Here is a 27,500-nt window from a genome sequence, read left to right on the forward strand (position 1 = left end):
GGCCTTCATGTTGACGCCATTGCAAGAAACTCCTTCCTCGGGTTCTATCACTCCAGAGAATTCAAAGACTGGCTGTTTTTCCAGCTGCACTATCAGTGCAACTGCTGCACTTTGTGCAGAAGTCTTGTCATATTTTGTAGAAATGACGAAGCTTGGAGCTGCTGCTGGTGTCTTTTGGACCTTCATTTCAAAGCCAAATGTGTCGTAAGAATTAGCAGCAGTGATGGTTACTTTGGGGTTCACTCTCAGCATCTGTAAAACAAACATTGGAGTTAGTCAATTGCAATGACCTTTGTTAAAGACCAATATTTTGTAGAAGACAGAAAAAATCTGAAACGAGAAAATAGGATTTGTCTTACTCTGCCAGTCAAAATGACTTCGGTCCTGAATGCATTTTCTGCAATTTGCTGTGTCTCCAGTGTGCCTGTCAATTTATCCTGTTCTTCTGGGAAAATGTCTAATTCAACAGTTCCCTTAAATGTCTCTTCATTAGCCGTGTACTGAATTGCAGCAAGGATGGGTTTGGGAAGGGTAGGGTGGTTTGCTCTGGCCTCCCACTTGGATGTGCGTCCACCCCAACTTTCCTCATGCTTGAACTTGTAACCTACTTCATATTTAGCATCAGTCCTACCCTTATTGGGGGAGAACGTTATCCGAGACTCTGAGGGAGATAACTTAACCTTGCCTTGCATTGTGCGGGATGGTATCTTCACCATCATGGTGTAAGATGTAGGTGTTGGTTTTGAGAAACGATACTGGTATGGTGATCTTTCAATCCCACCTCCATACAGACTGAAAGCTTCTTCCTGGAAAGTGGCCATTGCACGGACAGTTTTAAGAATTCTAACCACTGCTTTCATATCCAAAGCAGCTTCAATATCTTCAATACCTCCTTCAGGAGTCATTTTCAGATTCCATTCGAAGACAGTAGCAGGAGCACTTCCTTCCATTTTACATACACCAGTGTAAGAACCTTCTGCATTGTGAATTGTAAACACTGCTCTGAAGGGATCTCTTAAAACTGGGGCTTCAACAGCAACCTGTAAAAGAGTTGGCTATGAGTAATGTATCATTTTACAAGTAAATAGCAAAAGACAACAGAAAAAAGCAGATAAACTGAAGGTGAAGCATCCCTTTGCCTTACCGTAGCCGTTACAGTGCGCTCTCCATCTGTCTTCTGATGCTTAAAGAAACTTTCAATCTTAGTTTCTATTTCGGGTGTTGAGCAGATTATTTTGGCCTCAAAAGTATAGCTGAGTGGATCACTGAGCTTCCCTGAACCAAACTCACTAATAAGTTTGTACTCCTTTTCTTCCAAACTCTTGAACCTAAAAGTGGTGGTTACTTTTGCGTTTGCTTCTTCATGTTCAGTACTAACAAGAGCATCCAGTGCTACAGTTTTCTGGGTGGGTGTAGTCACAGTCATCCTTATTCCAGTTTCTCCGTTGGTTTTCATCAGAAGAGATGTGCTTGTAACTTCCAACTTGATATGGTAAGGCTCTCCAGCGAAGACAATGTTCCCACTGAAAATATGAAACACAGATAGTTGTTAATGATACAAGTATTCTAGTCTCACTTCTGTTTTTGGCAGCAACAATTGATAAAAAATATGAAGATCACTTTATTCCCATTGCAAAATACTTACCGGATCTCAGCATGTCCAGGGTTAGCGGGACTGTTTATCAAAGCTGCATCAACTATCAAAGTCTTCCTGGCATCATTATCAGCATCCCAAGAAAAGTTTATATTTGTTTTTTTCTCAGTAATGTTGACCTCTACAAAACCTTTAACTCGACGATTGAGAGGAGTCTTGGGTAGAATTACGTTGTTGAAACTAACTTGAATAAGTTCTTCGGTAATGGCAGCACTGATCTTATTATCGATGAGGGTAGAAAGGACAACCCCTACATCAACAGTGGTCTTCTGGGGACTTTCTCGCACCATCTTCCACTCAACACCAAACACCGGCTCCTCTCGGCCTTTGATTTCCATGACAAACACTTGTTTCTTGTTGGCAAATAAGATATTGATGCCGATGGTGTAGGGTTCACTGGTCACTTCAGTAATCTTCATATCAGTCTGCAACTTGACAACATTGTTTGTGAACTTTGCCACAATCGGGCCATTGGCATGAAGAAGCATCTGTTGTCCATACTTGACTGCTGATTCCAGCATGTAACGACCTTCCCCAGTGCCTTCAATCTTATTTTCCATCTTGATTTTCCTGATGTATCCTGGAATCTCCAACTGAAACGGTATAGTTTTGCATACTAAGATTGTCATCATATCATGTGCTTTCGTTTAAAACTGGAAAATTATTTTTTTCATCCATTGTAATTAAACCTGTCATGAATTATTCAGAATAAGTTACTCCATGCATTCATTCTCCCCAGTGAATAAAAAGGTGACCAAACTTACCATGAATTTGGTGTTGTGTTCTTGTCCTAGATTAATATACATTGCTTCTAGTGCAACTACCTTCCCTGAACTCGCATCCAGCATTTCAAACGACACTCCCATTTTTTCAGTGTGATAGATCACATCATAAGCTATTTTGTAAGATGCACCACCGATACCAACTGAAAAAAAAATTAATGATAAAATAATATTGCCAATTCAGTTTTTTCTGCATTACAGCTTTCCCCTTCCAAAATAAATATATATTTTTCAAAGAAAATAGAAGAATTGTATCGATGTTACCTTTAGCTTCATTCCTGATGATGATATTTTCAAGAAGTCTTCCTTCGATTTTGTGAGAAGCCTCTATAGACATAACTTCCCTTCTTCCCTTTGTGATCCTGAAGGCGGAGATGTGCTCGCAGGTCTCGCCCGTTACCTGATTTTCGCGCATGTATGATGCCAATTTCCAATTTCCATAAGCAGCATTTATTTCCATCTTGTGCAGATTTACTGGTAGAGCCACAGGGAATCTTGGAATTTGTCTAAACTGCATAAGAGCAGAAGGAGTGATTATCTTAAAATCAGCAGCGACTGAAAGAAGAAACATGAATTATAATTTGTATATACCTTATCATCTGTATGAATATATACTTCAATGACATCTGATTAAGTAATATATATGTGACACTGAATGAATGTGGCTTTTGGTAATTATGTATGTGTATACTTCATCACTTGTAAATGTTGTATGGCAATATAAACTTACCATTGATGTCCAAGGTGAGGAACTCAGCTAGAGCATTCTTAGTCTTGCAAATTACTTCCAAATTTACATCAGAGCCGGCAGCCTTCTTGGAGAGTTTAGTCTCCAAAACAAGCATTTCTGGGGTGAATTTCTTCCTACGACCACTGAATACCTTCACTTCATATTCTTCATCAGCAGCATTACCTTTGATGGTAACATCCATTTTGATTCCACGAGACAGATCAATCTGCTCGGTCTTGAATTGCATGAATGTATCAAGAGTCTTAAATCCTTCTCTGGTGGTTAGAGTGGTCCAAATACCAGTAGTGACAGTGGATGACTCTAACTTAGCGAAAGCGATGGTGGACTCGACTTCCTTCTTATAGGACAAGGTCAATTCAGCTTGCCGTGGTGTTGTGGCACCAGCTGCTTTGGCATTCACTTTGATAACCTTGTGATCAAAACTGTTTTTGATAGCAGCAGACACAGCATAACCTGTCATAGAGGGATCAGCCTTCTCCACATAAAATTTAGCAACAATTGGTTCTCCAAGGGGCAAAACATTATTGCGGAAAATATCTGGAATATTGACTGCATAACATGTCTTAAGACCTAGCATAGGCTCAAGAACATCAATGCATGACTCATGCTTTATCCGTGCATCTCTCATGGAGGAAGGAGTAAGCTTGATCTGCTTCTGTCCTACAGTCTTAACAAGGAATGTTTCAGCTCTCACATTAAGGAGTTCCATTTTCTCAGGGATTTCCAATTCAATCTCAATTTTCTTCCCTTCTGCAGTCCTTATTTTCACGGCAGCTCCATTGGCAGTTGAAATAGTGCTCTCCATTTCGATTCCTACCTTACTAAGATGATTGTCAAAGCCAGCAAAGCCAGAGACATGTACAGAGAGGCTTGGCAAGAGCTTCATGTGTGTATCTAGATTTCCAAGATCGGCAAGAATTTCAGCGATGCTCAATTTACCTTCAGCCGTAAGGCCAGCAACTGCAGTCCCGTCTAACTTGAGTTTGAGAGGTGAGCCCTGAATAGTTGGCAGTGAATAATCCAAGAAGAGTTGAGCAGTTCTTGCTGTGTTCAGGTTTAGGTTCTTCATTTGTTCAAAGGAAGCTTCAAAGTAAGAGAAGAAAGTTTCAATAAGTCTATCAGCTGTTTCTCCTTTGAATATTTCACCAACATTTCCATAGGCAACTTCTTGTCCCATGAATCGAGCATACACCTCAGCACGGGTGCCTTCGGAGTTCCTTTCACCATAGAGTTTGTTGAAGAAGTTAGAAATAGTATCAAAGTCAATAGATCTCCTCGACCTTAGTGTATGCTTAATCTGATCCATGATCTTGCTTCCTTTGGCTTTAGCAAATCCAGTGATGTCTTCCAAAATTTTTCCAAATGAAGTTGTGTATAGGTAACCTTCAGGACCAAACAATTCTTCAATGATAGGGTCCATTCCTTCAAAGCGTGCACCAATTTCGCCAAGATTCATGTGAATCTCATCTACAGCTGCTTTCAGGTTGAAGTTAACAGCACGAGGAATGGAAGAGCCTGGAGTATAAATGATGTTAGATTCAAGATCGCCACCCAAGCCAAAGGAAGGAGAATAATAAGCCATATCCATATTGCGGGAGAATTTCCTGAAGTCTCTCTCGAAATCAGTTGGAATCACAAAGTTTGTCAGAAGGTATCTGAGATTTTCTTTGGTGGGGCATGTAGACTCCTGGATGTTCAGCAAGTGACCAAGAATAAATCCACGAACTGAAATGTAAGTTTAATATAAATTATCTATAATATTGGTGATAAAGAAAGTAAACACAAATCTAAGCTTAGCTAAGCATGATGGTGTGATGTTGTTGACAACTGTAAGGACTATGGAATAGAATACTCACCTTGAGTATTCTCTTCCACTGAAATCTTTTCAAAGATTTCTTCTAGATCTTCCTTTTCTGTACATCTAATGGCGGCGAGATACGATGCAATACGGATTTCAGTTTCAAAGGCTGGTCTGACAGCAATACTAACTAGTTTCTCTACTGCCTGAAATATTCAATTCATATTTAGTCACGTTTAACAATCAGCAATATTAGGAATATAGGGTTCATAATGTTGGATACTATCAGAAAAAGTAATAAACTTACCGGACGATAACACTTGGTTTGTCTGAAAACATGAGCGGCTGCTACTCGAATGCTAGTTTCTACTCCCTCTTGTTCAATGCAGCCAACTGCTGCTTGTGTTACTGCAGGTGTAATAACTCCCATGTTGCCTAGTGCTTTAAGTGTTGCAAGGGCTTCTTTCTCGACTTCTTCGCCGGCAGAAGGAGAGCATTGTCTTTGGACTTTGGCGGCCAGGATCTCAGCAATCTCCTTGATTGGAGCTGTCTCGTTGCAATGGGGAGTGTGACGGCAATAGTTGTTAACCATGGTGGCAGCTGCCAGAGCCAAGGAAGGCACAGGTCGGGGACTCTCAAACAAGGGTTTCAGGGCCTCCACAGCTTCAATGTTGGGTCGTGGGGTGAGGTAAAGAGCAGCTGTGTAAAGAGCAAGACGTCCTCCTGTTGCTCGTCCACTTTCTATTTCCTGGACCATGACCTTGACAGCACCAGACTCGTGGACGAAGGCAATGGCATCCAGGAAGATGCTCTCTAACCTGGCAGAGTTGCCACAATAACGTCCTCCTCGCACTTTCTCTGCAGTTGCTACAACTACGGACACAGGAACACGTCGTAACAGATGGAGGGCTTTGGCAACCAGCGCAGCAGCATCAGTCTCAGCAGTCTCCATGGTCTTCTGGCAGATCTGCTTCATGACCTCATCCACCTCAGGTGCCAATTCTGGTTCCTTCACCATTTCATGGTTGTACAAGAGACTTTCAATGTGGAATTCACCTCGAGGGATGGCACTGATGGCGGAAGCATCGCTGGACTCGGAGATGAAGCGAAGTGTTGACTCTTGGTTGGCCTCCACGTACTTGTAGATTCCAAAGGCAGGTCGAACAATGTTCATGTCCTGACACATGATGGCGGTGTAAATGCCATTGGTGATCTCCTGCTTGCACTCTGACCTGGATTCTTCGATTGGCAGGGGAGCCTTCAGCCAAGGGGCAGGTGTTTCTGCAGGTGTTGGGAAGCGTTCTTGGCATTGGCGGTGGTTCTTCTCCTTGACGACGATGACCTTTTCTCCTTCGGTCTCAATCTCATACTTCGTTGGGCACTTTCCAACAACGTCCGTCTGTTGGAACACAAGTATTAGGTAATAATGTCTCAAAAAGTTTAGTAAATTTAGTAAACTCGGTAACGATATATTAATGTATACCCAAAATATCAGACGAAAGTTAAAAAGTCGGAAACAAACAAACCTCAGTTACTGTCATTCCTGAGCTGCCAGCAGAGAGAGAAGGAATGGCGTTCTGGAAAGCCGAAGCAACACCCTTCTTGAGGTTGATGGCCCATGGTTCGTCTTCAGGGTGGGTGCACACATGTTGCACCCTCCCGTCGACAACAGCCACCACCAGTGGATATCTCTCCAGTATCCTGGCAGCACTGGGACCTTAAAAAGCAAGTTTCTGGCTTCAAATTCATATTTCCCATACACTACTGTCTTGCGACTCATGTATATTTTTCACTATGTGTCTGTGTCCAATGTATATATACATATAAAATAAAAGTTATGAATAAGAATCCCATACCATTATTTAATCCATTTTCTTCAGATAGGATTGATCATATTAGAGTATGTCTATGAGAGGGTGCTATTACTTACCTGGGGCACCATCCATCTTCATGTTCCTGAAGGATACGGCCACGTCACAAGGGCTGATCCAAGTAAGATCGACTCCCGCTGTCCATTCAATCTCAGAGTTGCCGTCCTCCACGCCCGTCAGCTGGACTCTGGATTTGCCGGAGTAGGCGTAGGTGTAGGTTTTCTCGGGTTGGTAGGCCAGCTTGGGGGATCCGGTGATGGGGCATTCGGTGGAACATCTCGGCATGTCTGATGCCCAGGGTGCTAGGGGCAAACAACGTTACCTTAATACAAATGTTTTCATGAAAGAAATTGATGTTAGGGGCAAGCAGCGCAACGTTAAAACAAATACTTTCACGAAATTGTCTCGAAAGTTGCGACTTTTTGAGAATCTTCTACGAAATCAATTAATATCTTGTTCTGTGTCGTAGTAATGCAACTTTTAATAACAACAGGTGATTAATACCTGCTATTGGAATGTAACCAGAAAAGAGTAAATCATGTAGACCATAATATTAATTCGCTCACCCGCAAGTCCACCTGCCACGAGGGCGAGCACGAACACGAGGCTTGAGGTCGTCATGGTGGCTCAACACCGTCACTACGACTACTGAACAACCTGCCGAGCCCCAAGCTTATATACCCCAGACACTTTTCTCAACGTCAGCAGATGAATAACGTTGCGTTGCGAAGACCCCCATCAAGCAATGAAGTGTGTTCGATAAGCAAGCAGCTGAAGGCGCTTACTAAAGGGATGATGATGACACATAACGTGGCGATCGTAAACAGGCTGAAGCCACAAGTGGTTTATCAACGAACAGCCAACGAGGACTTAATTTCTCTTATGTCAGGTACTTCAAAAACCGTCTTTTCTCCGGTTTGTCTGAGGTCAAAACACACAGCTGATAAAAATTACATTTGTACTTTTTCAGTCAGTTATCTATTTTTCCTTTTCTATGTTTCTTTCTGTCAGTCTCTCTCTTTGCCTTTCTTTCTGTCTACCAATTTATTTTTCTATTTATCTATCCATCTATATCTATATATCTATCTATTTACGAGTCTACTCATCTCTCTATATCTACCCATCGATTTATCTATCCATCTACCTATCTATTTATCTATCCATCTATCTACATTCCTATATATATAAAGAAAGAGAGAGAGAGAGACAGACAGTTGAATAGATAGATAATATATGAGGTAATAAACAAACTAAAACGCTTTTCTAAATATAAAATCAAGGCAACCACGACCACGCCATTATAAAATCAAGACACTATAGAAGGGAGGATAACAATTCGTAACAATAACCGTGAAAAAATAGATAATGATAATAATTATCATAACATCAACAATTAGTATTTAATAAACCAACAAACCTTTGTCAGTAGTGCCAAGTTTTCTCTCAATTCTTTAAAGAAGAAATTGAATTAATCTACTCTTGTCTACTTTTGTCTTGTCTACCCGAAAACTTACTCAAAGATCTATTCATCTTTAAACTACTTCAAATGGGTATGCTTTATTTAATGATAATAATGATAGTATCAATAATGATAAGAATGGTAATGTTAATAGTAGTAATAATAATAAGGATAATGAAAATAGTAATGATAATGATAATAATGATGATGATGATAATAATAATGATAATAATATTAATACTAATAATAATAATGATAATAATATTAATATTAATGATAACAATAATAATAATAATAATAATGATAATAGTATTCATGAAAATACTAATAATAGCAATTGTACCAAAATGTAACATAGAGATACCTTCGAAAATGTAATCTATTTATCAGTCTGTCTCGACGCTGATTCAGGATTCGTTATCGTCTCCTTGACTCTAAGATTAACCTAGACTGCGTTCTGTGCTTGGAAGTCACTGTGGTGTAGTTTTCGTATTTGGTATGGGGGGAGGGGGCGTGTGTGTGGGTGTATGTGGGGAGGGGGACATATGTACATCAGAGAAAGAGAGAGATATAGACAGAGAGAGAAAGAGATAGGCTGATTGACTGACTGGCAGAGAAAGAGAGAAAGACAGAGGCAGGGACAAGAGAGTAAGAGAGAGAAAGACTAAGACAGGGATAAAGAGATAGAGAGGGACAGAAAGAGAGAAAGAGAGAGATCGGGGGGAAGGGGGGGGGGGCGAGGAGGAACGATTTTTTAATATCTGAAATTACGATATCAAAAGATTAGAGATACATATTTCTAGTTCCAACTATAAATACATTTCTCTATCAGTCTATCTATTTACCTATTTATCTATTCATCTGTCTGTTATTATATGCACATTTATATCCACATATGCATACGTTACTTTTTTTCAAAAATAATTTTATTTTCATTAAATTTTTTCCTTCTTTGCGAAAGGATTCTATACATATGTGTATATATAGATAGATAATTAGTCAACGGGCGGTTCGGGAGAGATGGGCCTTGCCATTCCTCATCCTCCCATGATACAAATCTCCGGCCATGAAACATAAATGGAAATGCTGGGGGGGGAGGGGGACTGTCGTTCTGCCTGAGGCAGGCTGTGGGTCCCATTGGGAGGACAACTGCTGGAGCCTGCCCCTTGGCAACCGCCAACCCAGTGTGAGGCCTGTGGTGCAAAGCCAAGGGAACCCCACAGGTTGGAAGTTGGGCCCCATAGCCTGCCACCTCAATTTATATGGGGCAACGTCAGTGATAGTGGCAGAAGTGGTATCCACCTGGAGTGACTGCCTGAAGCTTAACCTCAGGTAGGCCATCTGGGAAGGAGTTTGGAGCATCTACTTGCGTTCAACCCCTGCTACCAAGGGAAATGAAGTGGGGGGGTTGGGGGGGTTGCCCTCGACAGCAGCACGATCAGTATGGGTGGGTACACCTACTACTGGTTGGGTTAGGGTGATGGTCTCCTTCTTCAGGATTTTTCTTTTTTTTTTTCTTTTTTTTTTTTACAGAGATTGAGGATTTCTGACTCCTGGTATCAATGTTCTAACCCGCATCATTGGACATAGTAATATGGCCAAGGAGATTGATCACATTCTTCTCAGAACTCACTGGAGGATCTTCCAGAACTGCAGGGTTTACCGGCATGCCAAGTTTTGTGGCACTGACCATAGACTAGTTTTGACTACCCTTTGAGTTGAGTGTGCCCAGTTGTACACCACAGTCGATGGACCCAGTAGCTCTGTGGGAGTCCATTATGCTGAACTGCTAAAGGCTGCAGACTGGGCTTGCATATAGTCTTGGCTGCCATATGGTAGTCTGGTTCCATTCCTCCTGACCTGCTGAGGGGCGTGGTCATGCCTTTCTGAAAGGGGAAAAGGGATTCGTAGGGCTGTAGCAACACCAGTGGCATTACACTGCTCAGCATACCAGGCAAGGTTTTCGTCCACATTCTTCTAAATGGATACATGACTACCTAATAAGGTACCAGAGACCAGAACAGTCTGGATTCACTCCTGGCAAGTCCACAATTGGTGTTTGCCTTGGTGCACTACGAATAGCTATGGGAGATCCTGAAACTTTGAGGAATTTTGACATGGGTTATTGGTTAATAGCAAGCCTATATACTGGTACTGAAAGTGCTGTTAAGTGTAGTGGGGGCATGTCTAACTTCTCCCCTGTTCACTCAGGAGTGACCAGATAATGGGCAAAGCTATTCAACACTTTCATAGACCAGACAATGGGCAAAGCTACTATCCAAAGTCACTGTGGAGCAACACTGGGCAATATCAAGGTCACCTTCCTCGACACTGGCAATGATGAAGCTATCTGAGTCCCTGGAATCACTGGTGGCGGCTCTTCATCCATTTGAGAATGAGGTGAAGCCCTTGGGCCCAGATTGTTTGATTATTTAAAATTATCAGCTGCGTCAACAGCTAATTTCATTAGCGACGAACACCTTGTTAGACTGAAATATGAGAATATTTCAAACATTAAAAATCTATCAATAAATGTCATAAGTAACAATAAATATTATATTTAAAATATCAAAGCATAAACATTATGCTCTAAATGTCTAAAAACTATTGCATAAACATTATGCATAATTAAATTTTATTGAAAATCTTAGTTTCCCTAAGGAAACTGATAAGACCTTCTATGTCACAATCCTCCCCCAATACATTTTTCAGTATATATGGGGGAGACAAGTACTTCCCTATTTGGTCTGAGAATGTTGCACCTTTCCACTATATGGGCGACCGTTAATGGCTCTTGGCATTCCTCACAACGTGCTTCACTTTTAACCCTCATCGGCCCATGAGTCAGTCTTTTGTGACCGATTTTCAGCCTTGTTAATACAACTTCTACTTGTCGGTTGGGATGGATGCTGGTCACCCAACTGCCAAGGTCATTTTTAATCTCTCACAGTTTATTTCTAAAGGTATGCCTCCATTGTTCCCTCCATCTATCACGAAGACAACTCCCGATGCTGGGTTTCAGGTCAGTATGTGGGAGAGGAAAACGAGCATCACAGGGCTGATTGGCAGCTGCCTTGGCCTTCTGATCAGCTCGCTCATTCCCACTGATACCAACATGTGCTGGCACCCAACACAGTTATCTTTTTACGTGCTGACATCAGTGCAAGCCAATCTTGAACCTCCCTCACCACTGGATGTGACGAGTTTAAGCTCTTGATTGCTTGCAAGACACTACGAGAGTCAAAATATATTACAACGGAATGGTTTATAAGATCTCTAGTCATCTTGACTGCTGCAAGGATGGCATGTAACTCTGCAGTGAAAATCGAGGCTGATCGTAAAAGACTGCCAGATGCAGTCTTTCTTCTGCTCACTGCTGCAAAGCCCACACCATTTTCAGATTTCGAACCATCTGTATATATTGCATATGATCTCTCTGACTTCTGCTTCGGATCTCTCCTTTCCCCATTCCGACCAAATCTAGCTCGACTTGATTAGACCAAGGGGGGACTTGGGAAGTTCCAACAGCCAGAACCTTTGTGAGATTTAAATTAAGATCTTCCACAAGATTCCTCATTCTCCTACCATAGGATCGGCTATCCTCAAGGGGGTTGAAAGCCAATCTGGATGTAGGAGATCCCGGAATTCTGTATAGTCTCGTGTAGTAAATCAGGTTCATGTAGTCCCGGTGTAATGAAAGAGGTGGTTCTCCACTCTCGGCATACAGGGACTCCATACGTGAAAACCTGGAAGCCCCTATACAGATTCTGAGTGCTTCATTATGAACCGAGTCTAACATCCGGAGAACAGTGGGAGTTGTAGATGAATAAGCCTCACATCCATAGTCAAGTTTATTATGAATAAGTGCTCGGTAAAGCTAAATACTAAGCGCTTTTGTAGCTTTCACTTTTAACTGTTTAATGTGAGGCACCCATGTTAGCCTTGAGTCAAAAGTACTTTACCTCTTGGACAAAATGCAGTGGGTTTGCTCCTAAATAGAGGGAAGGATGGAAATTTCCTCGTTTGTGGAAATGCATAGTGTGGTCTTACTTGGAGAAAATTTTAACCCATGGTATGTTGCCCATTGCACAACCGGATTTATTACAGTCTGCATGTATCCTTGCACATCCTGTAAGCTTCCTCCTGAGCATTACAGTGTAAAGTCATCCACATACAGACTACATGGGACAGCACTTGGAACGACCTTTACGATGTCATTTATAGCAATGGCAAACAGGGTCACACTTAAGACACTCCCTTGTGGGACCCCTTCCTGCTGATCTTCTAGGTTAGAGAAGCTGTTTCCCACCCTCACTCTAAATGCTCCTCTAAAACCATACAGCTTCATGAGTATGCCATGCTTCCAAGCAGTATCATAAGCCTTTTCAAGGTCAAAGAAGACGTCGCTGTGTGAAGGAATTCTGTATTGCAGTTTCCATCCTAACAAGTGAATCTGTAGTCGGTTTCTGTTTTCTAAACCCATATTGATATGGGGTCTGCAGCCATGTCAACCTGAAGTTTACCATTTTCTCTATCAACTTGCAGATGCAGTTGGTGAGAGAAATTGGTATAGAAGCATCCTTGCCAGGTTTAGGGACAGGAATGATTATAGCTTCTTTCCATGTGGATGGCACTGTGATTCCATCTCCTTGCGCAAAAATAACAAGTTGTATGGAAGTTCTTCTGCAGTGCTACTGAAGAACGACACTGGGTGTCGTTCCTGTTCAGCCTGAAGAGTGGAGAATCGGGCTGAACAGTGTAAGATGCTCCAGAGGAGATCTCTGCCATGGATTTTGCCAGCTTATTTGCAACATCTGTTTTGTGTCAGGATTATACCATCTATTTTCAGAGCAGGTGGTGATATGGATGTGCTCTTTCCAGCGATCTTACGCATCTTGTCCCATACCCATGCTAGGGGGGTCCCACAGTTAATTAAGGAGACATACTGCCTCTACGATGTCCGCCTAGCCTCCTTTAGCACTCGCCTGGCTTTGGCTCAGGTCTTTTTGTACTGGATCAAGGTCACATAGCTTGGGCGTCATTTCAGCTGCCTTAATGCAGCTTTTCTTGCTCTGACAGCTTGTTGGCATTCATCAGACCACCATGGTACCGGAGGTCGACGGTACTGCCCGCTTTTTCTGGGAAGTGATGCTTTTGCTGCAAGGTGAATTCGTGATGTGAAGTGATTAACAGCATCTTGAACACACTGGAAATCATTCACAGATCCTTGCAATACTGCAGTTGAACAAGAAAAAATCCAGTCTGCATGTTCAAGTCACTCCATGGGCTGGAATACCATTTACCCCCTCCGAAAGTATTGGATAGTGGTCACTTTCATGTAAGTCTTCCATGACCTGCCAAGTGAAATTCAACTGTGAATCAGGTGAACCAATTGACAGGTCAATATTGGTGAATGTCCCAGTTTGAATTTGGAAATGTGTGGGTGCATCACTGTTCAGTAAAACTGCATCTACTCTTGAGAACAAGGACTCCAAGGCCCTTCCTCGTGGGTTGCACAAAGTGTCTCCCCAGAGGTGATGCCAACCATTGAAGTCTCCCAAAAGTAGAAATGGATGAGGCAACTGCCCAAGTAAATCTTCCAAATCATCTATGTTGAGATTATGTAGAAGGAGGTAGATGGATGCAACAGTGTAAGGTTGTGTCAAGCCTATTCTCACAGCCTTCACCTGCAGTGTCGTCTGCAGGTGAATGGCCTGATGTACCATCACTGCTACTCCTCCATGAGGTCCATTATCAAAGGTCCCATAATGGGCTTGAACTTGGAATCCTCTCGGGGAAATTGGACGATTTTCCATGATCATAATCTCTGTGTATGCACTTGTAGGCATACACAAACTGGATTACATGAAACTATAAGATGTTGCAGTTCTTCCCATTTTGCATGAATTCCCTGACAATTCCATTGGATTAGGGTATCCAGTTCTTCAGGTTGATAAACTACTTCATAGGGTGTTTGGCAGCACCTGTGGTTAAGGTCCGCCCCACACCTTTAGGCTGTCCCTTTCCAGCATCTTGGGAGTACCTTTTGATGGGTTGTTTAACTGTGGAACTAGTTTCCACAGGCTTCCTTTGGACAGGCTCAGAATTCCTTTGCTTGGGCAAAGGACGGATCTGAGCCTTCGGTTCAGGAGCATTCTGTCTAGCAGCGGAAGCCCCTGTGGTGGTGGCTTCAGGAACCCTGCCTGGTGGTTCCAAAGACCCGACTCTATGATTTGTCTTTTGAACAGGCTCAGGATTCCTCTGCCTGTGCAAAGGGCGTACCTGAGCCTTTACTTCAGGGTGATTCTGCCTAGCAGCAGAGGCCCCTGTGGATGAAGCTGTCACTGTTGAGGCCTCTGGAGCCTTAACTGATGGCTCCAAAGACCTTACTTTGGGAGGAGGAGTCTCCTCAATAGACCCTTCACTCCTACTCTGTTCCTGGTGGAACAACTCACCAGAGGCAGTTTCAGCATTTGCGGACTGAGGTTTAAAGGTAGTGGCAGAGTGTGTGGTGTTAGAAGTGCTGTTTGCCCATGTGCAAATAGTACACAGGCATGTCGTTTTGCTTCTGCAAAACTAACTTTCTCCTTGCTCCTTATTATCAATACTTCTTTGTCAAACTTGTACCTTTTACATTGCTTAGAAGAAGCTTCATGATCTTCTTTGCAGTGGTAACAGCATATTGGACCTAGACAGTTGTCATCTCCTTGATGACCTGTTGTACCACACTTCACACACATGTTTGGTTGTCCATTTTCCTTAAAACGGCAAGTGTTGGCTCCATGCCCATAACCCTGGTAGTGGAAGCACCGCATAGGGTTGGGCATATATGACTTTACCTTGAGGTGGTACCATGCCAATTTAACCGATTCAGGTAGGACTAACAATTCAAAAATTAGAAGAAGAGCTGGTGTAGACTGTTCCAAACCATCAACTTTCTTCTTAAAACTTTTTACTGCCACTACATTAAAATTCTTTAGTTCTTCTAACAGTTTCTCCTCAGAATACCTCATGAGGTCTCGGGAAAAGACAATTCCCTTACACTGATTGAGGGTTTTGTGAGGAGAAAATGAGACATGAGCCCCCGGAATGTCGCATATTGCACGCAGACAGTCACTCTCGTCTGGTAACGAAACCTCAACTATCAGGCTACCATCTCGCTGTCAGGTGATGCGAGGATCACATTGACATACCTCAACTATCTTCCAATGTACTTCCAAATATCAAGATCCATGATAGATACACCATCAATGGTCTTCACTACTAGCTATTTACTATATGATACACTTTCATATTTACCAGGTAAGTTTTCCTTATTGGATTGAGGAGGACTTTTCTCCTTCTTACATGGTTTGGGAGCTCGGGAACCATTACGATTCTCATTCTTGCCCTTTGAAATCTGGTAAGGTTCCAGAGTGACAATATGTGATGTTCCAGAGGGATTGGCCAGGGGATTGCGAAGGTCGTCAGGGAGAGAGCAAGTTCTTTGTAAATGTGCAGAAATCATACAAATTATAAATCTTCATTTCCTCATCCCCCCCCCCCCCACCATGGAGTCCAACGAGGGGAAGCTATAGTTGGGGCAGTGAGGAAATATGCACAGTCACTATTGCAGTGCTGATGGTAGTCGCGGGACCTATGCGCTACCGACCCTAGCCATATTTGACCAGCTAATTTCCTTGACCGGGCCTTGATCAAGCCCCCCGTCTAACCAGAATAGAGGACCAAAGAGGTGTGTTGCTAGCTGCAGCGTGCAGCATCGCTCAACCTCCAGGACTCCTGTCTTCTGATAATAAGGGCCCGCGCACGCCAACGACACGTGAGAAGCCATTTTGTCTCATCGCTCACTGGTGACCCCTCCAGTATGGGTAACCCTCTGGTCCAGGCTCACCAGCTCATTGGGACCTCAAGCCCCCCCACCGCGGCAAGACGGCTTCCGTTAGGGCGTCTTGTGCCTAGAGGTCTCGTGGCCCAAGATCCAGGATTTGGGGGCCTGTTAGGGGAACCTGTTCAATTGGCACATGCTTGTGGTGAGAACGTTGAAGTTACAGAGAGTTTTACATACTTTGGTAGTGTAGTCCATGTCTTCTTGTCTGTCAAACCAGGAAGTCAGCAGATTGGTTTGGCAGCAGGAGCCATAAACTCAAACACGGGCTATACAGGCACCTAGCTCCTATGTCTTTCCCTATAAATGACCCTGCCCATCAGGACCAGTCTCAGAAAACGTATGTACACATCATACACGTCGGCATTGGGTTAAAAATCACAAACAAAGGGTAAAACCGCTAACTCTCATTTGAGAAAAAAAAAGTAAATTAATAAATAAAGTAGTGATGAAGGCAACAGGCAAATTTCAAGTAGGGACAAAAGAAAATATATTTTGGAAATTACAAACCAAGTGTAAGCAAGTGTATTTTTTGCCAGAAAATTAGAATAAAAGAGACAAGAGGTGATTCACAGTACTTCGGAGTCTGGGGATGAGCTGCCAGTTTTCTTCTTATTCTAAGATTAGACGCACTATAGCTAGAGTTTGTTTATTTGTTGAAATAATGAGGATGAACAAATATTTGCAGAAGAAAATCATTGCCAAAAAGAGAGTGCATTAATGTTCTTCTCTTTTTCTTTCTTTTTTCAAATAGTACATGGTTTATTCTGCTTCTCTCTATCTTTAGGAATGCGCACAAACCAGTGTGCGGATTTCTAGAGTTTGACTGTGCTAATTCTCTCATTTTTTTCGTACTCTTGCTGCAAGAGGATACCATTAGTGGGGGAAAATGTCTTGAAACTACTTTCCCTGTTTCTAGCAGCAACTTACGTGTATCGAAAGAAAGACAAAAGGAAAAAAATAGGAAAAGCTAAGTAAATACCTACACATGCACAGCAAAAAGTGGTCTGTTCAAGCAGTTTGAGCAGTTCAGCTGAGTGTATATAGGGCCTTAAACCTTTGTCATTATCATTATCATCAAAATTATTATTTTCATAATTAGTAATACCAATAAAAAAAAAAAAAACTTTCCAAAACTAATGGAAAACAGTAAACAGGTGAGATAATAGGACTTTGGGATAAGAACACCAAATGTATTTTGTAGAACTTTTTAGCATTTCTAACAAGTATTGGGAGTCATGCATAGTGAAAATTCATAAGCTATTTGCTGTAATCTGCTGTTTTCGGAATACAGAGCAGTGTGTACCGTTACATGTTCTCTTATCAAGGAATTTCGTAGAGAGAGGTAGATAGACAGTAGATAGATATATGATATTTATATAGAGATAGATAAACATAGATAAAGATCTAGACATAGATAAGGTAAAGATAGTTATAGATGAAAATATAGATATAAAGATACAGAGCGATAGACTGACAGATATGTACAGATATAATATGTCCATGCATACATATTTGTATTTTGTTTATCATTTATTTATTTTCTTCATTCATTTATTCAAGTGAAATTATAGGTTTACAAATGAATCAAAGTAAGAGCAGTTGATCTCATATATATATATATTTTTTTTTTTTTTTTTTTTTTAATGCAGAAAAGAATCATCTTGTCTCAGTATGGACTGAATGCAGCTTCCCACTTAGCAAGGGATTGGAGATGTTTCTACAACTCCCTTTAGAGCACAGAAGGTCCTGAAAGCAGTAAAGGCGTCGCAGGCGTTCTGGGCGGCGTGGCACATTTGGATGAAGGGTTCTGGTTCCACCACCGCGATGCACTGTGACCGGATCCTGAGGAGTGCTTCACACTTCATCACGCGAGCTACTGTGGGTATGGCATGGGGAATCTCGGGCATGGAGCACTGCTTCCTCTCCTGCCAGGAAGCCACCACCTCGCGGAGGCTTGAGGGTTCTGCACCGTTGGGCATGAGGCGGTCGTCTCCAATTTCTCCGTTGTTGGGACCCAGAAGCCCTGCCACATGGCCAAAGGTCCATCCTGAAGCCTTTATGGCCACAACCTCGCTCTTCTTAGACACAATGATCTTCATCAAAGGACACTGTACCACTATCTCTTCAGCATTCTTCTCAATTCTAATCTTTCCAGCAGTCTCCTCTGATCCTCTGATTGGCTGACCGTTGACAAGCACTTCAGCATCAGGCTTGATGACAATGGTGGCATCTGCTGTCTTGAGCTCAATCTCTGCAGGAGCTGAGGGCTGTGGGTGGGACATCATGATGGTATGGGAACCATGGGCGGCCAACAGGACCTTGCAGGGGGATCGAGGTGCTCGCACTACAAGGCCGTCGAAGGTGAGGATCTCGGTACCACCTACCACCATGGCTGTCCGAGGGTAAGGTGGCAACAGATCCGTGATTTGCTGCGGCACGAAGGTGTAATACATCCAGATAAAGTCTTCAAGAGTATAAGGGAGTGTGCTATCAATCAGCCAAATAAAGTCTTTGCGGATTTCATATGGATTAATCACTTCCTTTATAAACTGCACCACTGAATACAAAGGTTTATACAGTGGGATTTCAATCATGAGTTGGTTCTCCTCTGTCTTGATGTCGAGTACGTGGAAGTCCTCAAGAAGAATCTCTGCCAGTGTGTTTGCCTCTACTGCTGCCAGACGGCCCTAGTGAATAGAGAAGAATTTGGATATAAAGTTTTCATGTGAATATATCTAAGCCTTAACTATAATGCATTTATTGATAGTAGGGAAAATACAATTCTAGAACAGTAAGAAATAGGTTACTGAAGTACAAGAACAACTTACAGGATTAAGGTTTTCCATGATCCAATTGATAATCCTTTGGAAAGCAGGGATTTCCATGATTCTCTCAAACATGAGGTCAAAGTCTCTCTCGAGGGTACTTATCATGTTGATTGCAACATACTTAATGGCTTCATACTCCTCTGGGTATCTATACAGCAATGCATCCACTGGCCCCTTGAAGAACTCATGCATTTCACTGCTTTTCAGTACTTCTACCATATGGCGTACAGGTTCAGGTATCTCTCCAGTCTCTAGAATTTCGAGTGCTTCCTCCAAAGCTGCAAATTATTTTTAACCAGCATTATTTAACCCAATATATCAATATGTCTGACTGCCAATGCTGCAGAACCACGAACCAAAACACTATTCACTGTAACTCACCTGTAAATGCCTGAGTGGTAATGTCTTTCACCATCATTAGACAAACATTGATCATCTTCTTGCGTTCTTGAATGATGCTCTTCTCAAGCTGAGCCCAAATTCGAATCATACGCCTGAAGCTGTTTTTGATATAACCAAAGGAAGGCATTTCTCTAAGGAATTGCCTGCTATCTTCGACCAGATCCTGGTAGATCATCCCCAGTTCTTCTTTAACTTCAGCTATTAGAGTGGAAAACTCTGATCCTTGCATGCTTGCTGAAGACCCTGCTACTTCCTCAAAGATCTCTTGAACTGCAACTCCCACAGAGGTCTTGACATTTGAGAGTTTTTCCTGAATCAAATCCTGTTAAATATACAAGTATGATGTTAGCTAAGAAACTTGCTATATGAATTACACTTTGCATGCTTTTATTTAGATTTGAAATGCTTACCTTCATACGATAGAGTTCTGGACGCTCATAAGCAAAGCCGACTCTGATCACTGTAGGATCAACCATCTCCAGGCGAGCGAGGATGATAGGATACTCCTCCACAGACTGTGTTGTTCCCTTGCTCAGACTAACTTCTGCATTATCGGGTGCCTGAAGACCGATCCTAGCAATGTATTTCCTATCAGTGCCTTGCTTGTTGGTGGTCACCTCTACAAAAGCAGGTTTGCACATTCTTGAGTGGATGTCATGTGTTCCCAGAACAGGTGTGTAGACAACAGCAGACACAGCCAAGCCATTACATGTAGGGGTCTCATCAGGCTTCATTACCCCAGACACTTCAAATACTGGAGTGTTTTCGTAGTCTATAGTGAAAGCCAGGACTGCATTCTTTGGGCTAGTTTTGTCGTATTTGGCAATAACCTTAATGGATGGTGGTGCAGAAGGAGATTTTTTGAATTCTACATCTAAACCAACTGTGTCTGAGGCAATGGCTGTAGTCAGGATAAGTTTGGGATTCACTTTCAGAACCTGCAAATAAAGTAAAAATTAAAGTTAATACATACACACTGTAGCTTTTACCAGATGAAATGTGCAAAGAAACAATATTTCACATTACAAAACTTACCCTGCTGACAATGGAACCTTCAGTTCTAATGGTGTTTTCTGATACTCGAGTTGATGCAAGGTGGCCAGTGATTTTGTCTGCACTAGATGGGAAAATATCCAGTTCTACAGTTCCTTCCACAGCTGTTCGGTCAGCTGCGTACTGAAGAGCAAACTGCATGGGCTTTGGAAGATCCGGATGGTTAATTTGGCTTTCCCATCTGCCTTGGTTGCCCGTGTGGGTAGTCTTGTATCCAATTTCATATGTGGACTCAGAGTTGCGTTTGTTGGGATAGAACTTGATTCCTGACTGTGAAGCTGAGATGTGGGCTTCACCCTGCATTGTGCGTGATGGAGTTTGTACAGTAACATGGTATGATGTTGGTGTTGGCTTACTATAATGATAGCGATAGTTAGCTGACTCGGATCTCTCAATTCTGTCTTCCTTCTCAAAGGTAAGTGCAGCACGGACAACCTTCAGTAGCTGAACTGTAGCCTTCAAATCCAGTCCTGCTTCAATGGCTTCAATTTCACCATGGGGATGGATCTTCACATCCCAGTCAAAGACAGTTTTAGGAGCATTTCTTGTCATTGTGCATTTGCCTTCGTAAGAGCCTTCTTTGTTTTCAATGAAGAATTCCACCACGAGGGGCTTCCTTAGGACCAGGCCTTCAGCATTAACCTAGGAAAATATCAGAACTTAGTCTCTCTGCTAGTCATTTGTATCTGTTAAATTGCTTAAGTCAGCAGGAAATATTTGTAAAATAATTGCATGGGAAAGGCTGCTTACTTACCTTAAAGAGTACCACACGTGCCTCGGGCATTTTGTGATGCTTCAGAATGGTCTCCAACCTTGTTTCCTTTCCTTCAGGGGCTATGTAAATCACCTTGGTGTCAAGAGCATAGCTGTATGGACCCTCAAGTTTCTCAGCGGCAACAGAACCTGTGAATTTATGCTCCTTATCTTCAGTGTTCTTGTACCTGAACATGGTAATAACTCTGGTGATGGGTCGTTGGTCCTCGATTTTGTAGCTGGCTTCCATGGCAAGAGTCTTTTGGGAAGGTGTGGTAACTTCCAGTTCGAAGCCAGATGCCAGGATATCTTCAGCATTCAGGCTTAGCTTCATGTGGTATGGCTCACCAGCAATTATGATGTTTCCACTGCAGAGTGGAGAGCATGTTAAGAGACTTCAAAGGAAAATTTATACATATCATATTTTCCAGTCCCAAAATAGAAATCATGCACATAGTTATCCAGTAGGAATTTTAAAAATCAGTTTACATCCTGTTACACATACTGGTATTGATATATGTACTGAAAAAGAGGAAAAACCAAGAAATATTAAAGAAAACTGAAACAACTTACTGAATGGAAGCATGGCCAAGGTCAGAGGAGCTGCTAATTAAATTTGCATCCACAACAAGTTTCCTATCAGGGTTACGATCTGCATCCCAAGCAAATTCAGCATTTATCTTCTTGTTTTCACCGTCGATATCTACAAAAGTCTTTATGCGATGTGCAGACTCACTTTTGGGAAGGACCGCTGTGTTGAGGCTCAAATGAATGTTGTTTTGTATGAGTGAGATGTCGAACAAGAACTCCATGAAAGCAGGGACTATGAGCTTGGTGTTGCTAATAGTCTTCTGTTCTGGCCCCACCTCGGAAGTCAGGATCCATTTGAAGGCAAAGAGACTTTCTTGTCTGTTCTTCATCTCAAAAGCTAGAATCTGTTTGCTGCTGCTTCCAAGCATGGTTGTAGAAATAATGTGAGGTTCCATGTCAAGCATAGCAACCTTCAGTTCAGCTTCAAACTTTAACTTCCTTGGTGAGTAAATGTAGGTGACTGGACCATCAAGCTGCAGCAAGTTACGTTGACCCCCTTGGAGGGCAGCTTCTACTGCATATTTGCCGTTTTCTTCCTCACTGATTTTGCTTTCAAACTTGATAGCTCGCATGTATTGCGGAGCATTAACCTGGAAAATTAATTATTGTCTTAAACTATTCCAACTTTGAGCATCGTAGTACTCCATTTTACGAATAATCTGAATCCACAAAATGTGTAACAGTAAGATCATGTTAAGTTATATAGATATTACATGTACACTACATTACACTGCGGTTTACTCACAAACACTTTCACATTGTGTGTGTTGCCAGCTCGTTCATACAAAGCTCCAAATTCAGTGATCTTCAAGTTCTCTTTGGGTTTAGTCACTTCCACTTTTGTTCCCATCTTCGATGCTCCAAGGAAAAGGTCATAGGAAGCACTGTATGACTGTTGTCCAAAGTTAACTGCAAAATATAATAGCACTTCAGTGGTGATTGTTTTGAGCTATAACGTTTTAATGTTATTTTCTGATGAATCATAATTTGCCTGTAAATCCATAAATTAAGGAACGGTATCAATTGCCAATAGCATTTAACTGAAGCAAGGCTGTACTTTTCATACAATTATATTTCATTACAGTACCTGAAATTTCATTCTGAATTATCATATTTCTGAACATTCGTCCTCTGGTATTCACGGCAGCCTTCACAGACATAATCTCAGTATTTCTTGCTTCCACAATGAATGTAGCAATATGCTCTGTAGCTTCTATTGTCCCAGCTGTTTTGTGGACAGAAGATGCTATTTTCCAACCTCTGATACTGGTATGGAATTCCATCTTCCGTACTGCAGTTGGAACTGACATGCAGGCATATGGGTTGTATCTAAAGTCAGCATCAACTGAAAAGGAACTTGTACTTTAGATAATATTTCTATTGATTAGTCCATACTGATTATATTGAATGCATTATTTGTTGAGTACCTCTGAAGTAATAGCTTCACAAACTGAAAGGAGTAAAAAATATTAGATTCATCATAATTACCTTCAATGTTTAGCGCTACATAGTCCCTCAGACCATTCATTGTTCTGCAGGTTACTTCCACCTCAGGACCATTCATTTTCTTGATAAATCTAGCTTCCACCATCTTGGATGATGTGGCAAACCTCTTATTTTGGCCAGTGAATACATTTATTTCATATTGCTTTTCATTACCAACTTCCTTTCCACTAAATTCTGCCTTCATTCCTCGTGAAATATCAAAATATTCGGACCTACATTTTATAAATGTCTCGAGAGCCTTGTACTCTCCCTCATTTGTTAAGGTTGTCCATAGTCCTACTGAGGTGCTAGACGACTCAAATTTGGCAGAAACAATGTATGACCTTTCCTCCTTGGTATAGGACATAGTCAGTTCAGCTTGTCGTGGTGTTGCAGCTCCAGGAGTTTCAATGTTAACTTTGACAACCTTATTACCTCTCTTGTTCTTGGTGGCAGTAGTCATTCGGTAACCTTTCATGGAAGGATCCACTTTCTCAATGTACAACTTGGCAACAATGGGTTCTCCAAGAGGCATAGCAGTGCTACGGAAGATATCTGGGAAGTTCATTTCATAGCACATCTTGATACCAAACACTGGCTCAAAAGCATCCATGCATTTCTGGTGGTGAATCCTAACGTCCCTCATGGATGGTGGACTGACCTTCGTCACTCTCTTTCCAATAGCTTTGATAAGGTTGGTCTCTGCCTTGACACTGAATAGTTCCATCTTCTCTGGAAGCTCCAATTCAAACTCAAATACGTTGTTGCTATTCTTCTTGATGTTAATGGTGGCTCCATTAGCAGTTGCAATGGTGCTCTTCAGTTCAGTTCCTACCTTAGCAATGTGGCAGTCATAGCCAACAAAACCACTAACTGCAATTGATGCACTTGGAATCAGTTTGAGACTCTTCTCAACATTTGCTGGGTTGGTGAAGAGTTCAATGATATTAAGATCACCAGCCAGTTTGATTCCCACGATGGCAGTTCCTTCCAACTTCAGCTTGAGAGGAGTACCTTGAATAGTAGGCAAAGAGTAGTCAAGGAATATTTGGGCTGTGCGGGCAGAGTCAATGTCCAGATTGTGAATATTGGGAAGGATGGCATCAAAGTAAGAGAAGAGTGACTCAATTATTCTGTCAGCATCCAACTCCTTCAGGTCTTCAGCAATGGTAGCATATGTCACTTCATGTCCAAAGATCCTTGCGAATATATCAGCTCGGACTTCGCCCTCTTTCCTCTCTCCATAGAGCTTTTTGAAAAATCTAGAAATGGTAGACGCGCTGATGGCCCTCTTTTCTCGAAGGCTTTCTTCTAAATGCTCTGCAATACGATGTCCCTTCTCTTCAGCAAATGCAACAATGTCTTTCAAAATGCGTCCAAATGATGCCTTTCGAAGATATCCTTCTGGACCAACTAGTTCCTTAATGATTGGGTCTAAGCCTTCAAGTCGGATGCCAGCCTCTCCCAAACTGATGTCCAAGCCCTCAATAGTTGTTCGGAGATTCAGATCAACAGAGCGAGGAAGGAAAGATTCGGGAGTGTAGATGACATTGGACTCCACACCAGCACCAATACCGAGAGGAGAAAAGTAAGACATCTCAATGTTGCGAGAGTGTTTCCTGATATCCCCATCAAAGTTTCTAGGAATGACGAAGTTTGTGAGGAGGTAGCGTAGACGCTCTCTGTCAGGTGAGGCAGATTCTTGGATGTTCAACAAGTGGCTCAAAATGAAACCTCGCACTGGAAATGAAAAAATCTCCAATGAGAGGTACAGTTTCCAACAACATTGTTGACCATGCTATCATGGAATTCAGCACTGTAGGATACAGATATAATGATTACATAGAATATTACCTTGAGTATTTTGTTCCTCAGAAATCTTCGAAATAATCTTCTCAAGATGTTCCTCTTCAGCACATCTGATTGCTCCCAAATAAGCTGCAATTCGAACTTCAGTAGCCATACTTGGATGAACTGCAATGTCACTAAGCTTTCCTGTAACCTGCAATATTTTCAGAAAAGAATGATAGACAATGAATCAATTATTGTTTGCAATTCTCATTTGAACAATTTTTCAAGAGCCTTCGTATTTCTTTTAATACTTACATAGTGAGCACACTGAGTATGCCTAAAGACATGTGCGGCTGCTACTCGAATGCTAGTTTCTACTCCCTCTTGTTCAATGCAGCCAACTGCTGCTCTTGTTACTGCAGGTATAATAACTCCCATGTTGCCTAGTGCTTTAAGTGTTGCAAGGGCTTCTTTCTCGACTTCTTCGCCGGCAGAAGGAGAGCATTGTCTTTGGACTTTGGCGGCCAGGATCTCAGCAATCTCCTTGACTGGAGCTGTCTCGTTGCAATGGGGAGTGTGACGGCAATAGTTGTTAACCATGGTGGCAGCAGCCAGAGCCACGGAAGGCACAGGTCGGGGACTCTCAAACAAGGGTTTCAGGGCCTCCACAGCTTCAATGTTGGGTCGTGGGGTGAGGTAAAGAGCAGCTGTGTAAAGAGCAAGACGTCCTCCTGTTGCTCGTCCACTTTCTATTTCCTGGACCATGACCTTGACAGCACCAGACTCGTGGACGAAGGCAATGGCATCCAGGAAGATGCTCTCTAACCTGGCAGAGTTGCCACAATAACGTCCTCCTCGCACTTTCTCTGCAGTTGCTTCAACTACGGACACAGGAACACGTCGTAACAGATGGAGGGCTTTGGCAACCAGCGCAGCAGCATCAGTCTCAACAGTCTCCATGGTCTTCTGGCAGATCTGCTTCATGACCTCATCCACCTCAGGTGCCAATTCTGGTTCCTTCACCATTTCATGGTTGTACAAGAGACTTTCAATGTGGAATTCACCTCGAGGGATGGCACTGATGGCGGAAGCATCGCTGGACTCGGAGATGAAGCGAAGTGTTGACTCTTGGTTGGCCTCCACGTACTTGTAGATTCCAAAGGCAGGTCGAACAATGTTCATGTCCTGACACATGATGGCGGTGTAAATGCCATTGGTGATCTCCTGCTTGCACTCTGACCTGGACTCTTCAATTGGCAGGGGAGCCTTCAGCCAAGGGGCAGGTGTTTCCGCAGGTGTTGGGAAGCGTTCTTGGCATTGGCGGTGGTTCTTCTCCTTGACGACGATGACCTTTTCTCCTTCGGTCTCAATCTCATACTTCGTTGGGCACTTTCCTACAACATCTGTCTATAAAAGAAGAGGTTAAATGCTTAACTTCAATTAGATTTAGGAAAGTTTGATTTATACTTGGATAGATTAGTTACAGCTGTTTCCCTAGGATAGAAAGTAACCAGGATTTATTCCTTTGCCTCCAGGTGAGTGGCACTAGTCTGCCAAAAGTGCTTGGCAGTTACCTCTGTAATAGTGAGTCCTGAGCTGAAAGGAGAGAGCGACGGAAGTGAGTTCTGAAGGGTCGTGGCGATTCCCTTCTTCATGTTGATGGACCAAGGGGCATCGCCGGGTTGAGTGCACACGTGTTGGATGCGCCCGTCTACCACGGCCACCACCAATGGATAGCGCTCTAGGAACCCTATATCAGCTCCTGAAAACAAAACACTCTTGTCAACCTTAAAGTTAGCCGACAGAGCCTTCCATTTGCTCTACCAATCAGCCTCATATTTTTACATCTATTATAGTAGTTGTACCAGCAGAGCCAAAGGTAGCTTATGAGCTTCGCCTTGCTGGCCAAGGCGCAGCACCCACCTGCAGCACCATCCACCTTGGCGTGCTTGATCGTGATGGCCATGTCGCAGGGAGTGATCCACGTTAGCTCCACTTGCTTGGACCACTCGAGTTCCGTGACGCCGTCCTCCACGCCCTTCAGCTGGACTCGAGACTTGCCGGAGTAGGCGTACGTGTAGGTCTTCTCAGGCTGGTAGGCCAGCTTGGGGGATCCGGTGATGGGGCATTCGGTGGAGCATCTCGGCGCCTGTGCTGTCCAGGGCGCTGAAGAGGAACGGAAGGTTCAACACGAGGAATGCGGCGAATGAAATGTGTAAAAATGTTATTCAGCTAATCATTTAAATGGAAACCGAACAGTCGACATCATTAGATTAGTCAAAAAGGAATACGAAATACAAACTAAATGTGCCAATTTCATTACAGAAAAGCAGATTGCAGAGGAACGTCCGAGCAAAAGATTGAATTGTGACGACTTACCTGCAAGTCCACCTG

At 42.6% G+C, this 27,500-nt stretch overlaps 2 protein-coding genes across 2 annotated transcripts in view; both read right to left on the minus strand.

The window, feature by feature from the left end:
* Positions 1-7,495, minus strand: part of LOC125038826 (vitellogenin-like) — a 9,933-nt gene extending 2,438 nt beyond the window's left edge. Inside the window, exons 1-12 of the mRNA XM_047632423.1 lie at positions 7,423-7,495; positions 6,916-7,158; positions 6,512-6,702; positions 5,293-6,384; positions 5,044-5,191; positions 3,167-4,912; positions 2,701-2,991; positions 2,419-2,579; positions 1,646-2,247; positions 1,145-1,523; positions 360-1,040; positions 1-252 (exon numbers count right to left, since the gene is read on the minus strand). The exon at positions 1-252 is cut by the window's left edge and continues 270 nt beyond it. Coding sequence (XP_047488379.1) covers positions 1-252; positions 360-1,040; positions 1,145-1,523; positions 1,646-2,247; positions 2,419-2,579; positions 2,701-2,991; positions 3,167-4,912; positions 5,044-5,191; positions 5,293-6,384; positions 6,512-6,702; positions 6,916-7,158; positions 7,423-7,477 — 5,841 coding nt within the window. The 5' untranslated portion in view covers positions 7,478-7,495. The remainder of the gene's footprint in view (positions 253-359; positions 1,041-1,144; positions 1,524-1,645; positions 2,248-2,418; positions 2,580-2,700; positions 2,992-3,166; positions 4,913-5,043; positions 5,192-5,292; positions 6,385-6,511; positions 6,703-6,915; positions 7,159-7,422) is intronic.
* A 10,402-nt stretch (positions 7,496-17,897) lies between these two features.
* Positions 17,898-27,500, minus strand: part of LOC125039098 (vitellogenin-like) — a 9,643-nt gene continuing 40 nt past the window's right edge. Inside the window, exons 1-15 of the mRNA XM_047632833.1 lie at positions 27,486-27,500; positions 27,030-27,272; positions 26,681-26,868; positions 25,422-26,513; positions 25,170-25,317; positions 23,319-25,055; positions 22,918-23,175; positions 22,576-22,739; positions 21,813-22,420; positions 21,241-21,607; positions 20,469-21,128; positions 19,844-20,371; positions 19,413-19,755; positions 19,032-19,309; positions 17,898-18,890 (exon numbers count right to left, since the gene is read on the minus strand). The exon at positions 27,486-27,500 is cut by the window's right edge and continues 40 nt beyond it. Of these exons, the coding sequence (XP_047488789.1) occupies positions 17,898-18,890; positions 19,032-19,309; positions 19,413-19,755; positions 19,844-20,371; positions 20,469-21,128; positions 21,241-21,607; positions 21,813-22,420; positions 22,576-22,739; positions 22,918-23,175; positions 23,319-25,055; positions 25,170-25,317; positions 25,422-26,513; positions 26,681-26,868; positions 27,030-27,272; positions 27,486-27,500 (7,622 nt within the window). The remainder of the gene's footprint in view (positions 18,891-19,031; positions 19,310-19,412; positions 19,756-19,843; positions 20,372-20,468; positions 21,129-21,240; positions 21,608-21,812; positions 22,421-22,575; positions 22,740-22,917; positions 23,176-23,318; positions 25,056-25,169; positions 25,318-25,421; positions 26,514-26,680; positions 26,869-27,029; positions 27,273-27,485) is intronic.

This window comes from Penaeus chinensis, chromosome 26 (genome assembly GCF_019202785.1).
Source record: "Penaeus chinensis breed Huanghai No. 1 chromosome 26, ASM1920278v2, whole genome shotgun sequence".
Taxonomy (NCBI): domain Eukaryota; kingdom Metazoa; phylum Arthropoda; class Malacostraca; order Decapoda; family Penaeidae; genus Penaeus; species Penaeus chinensis.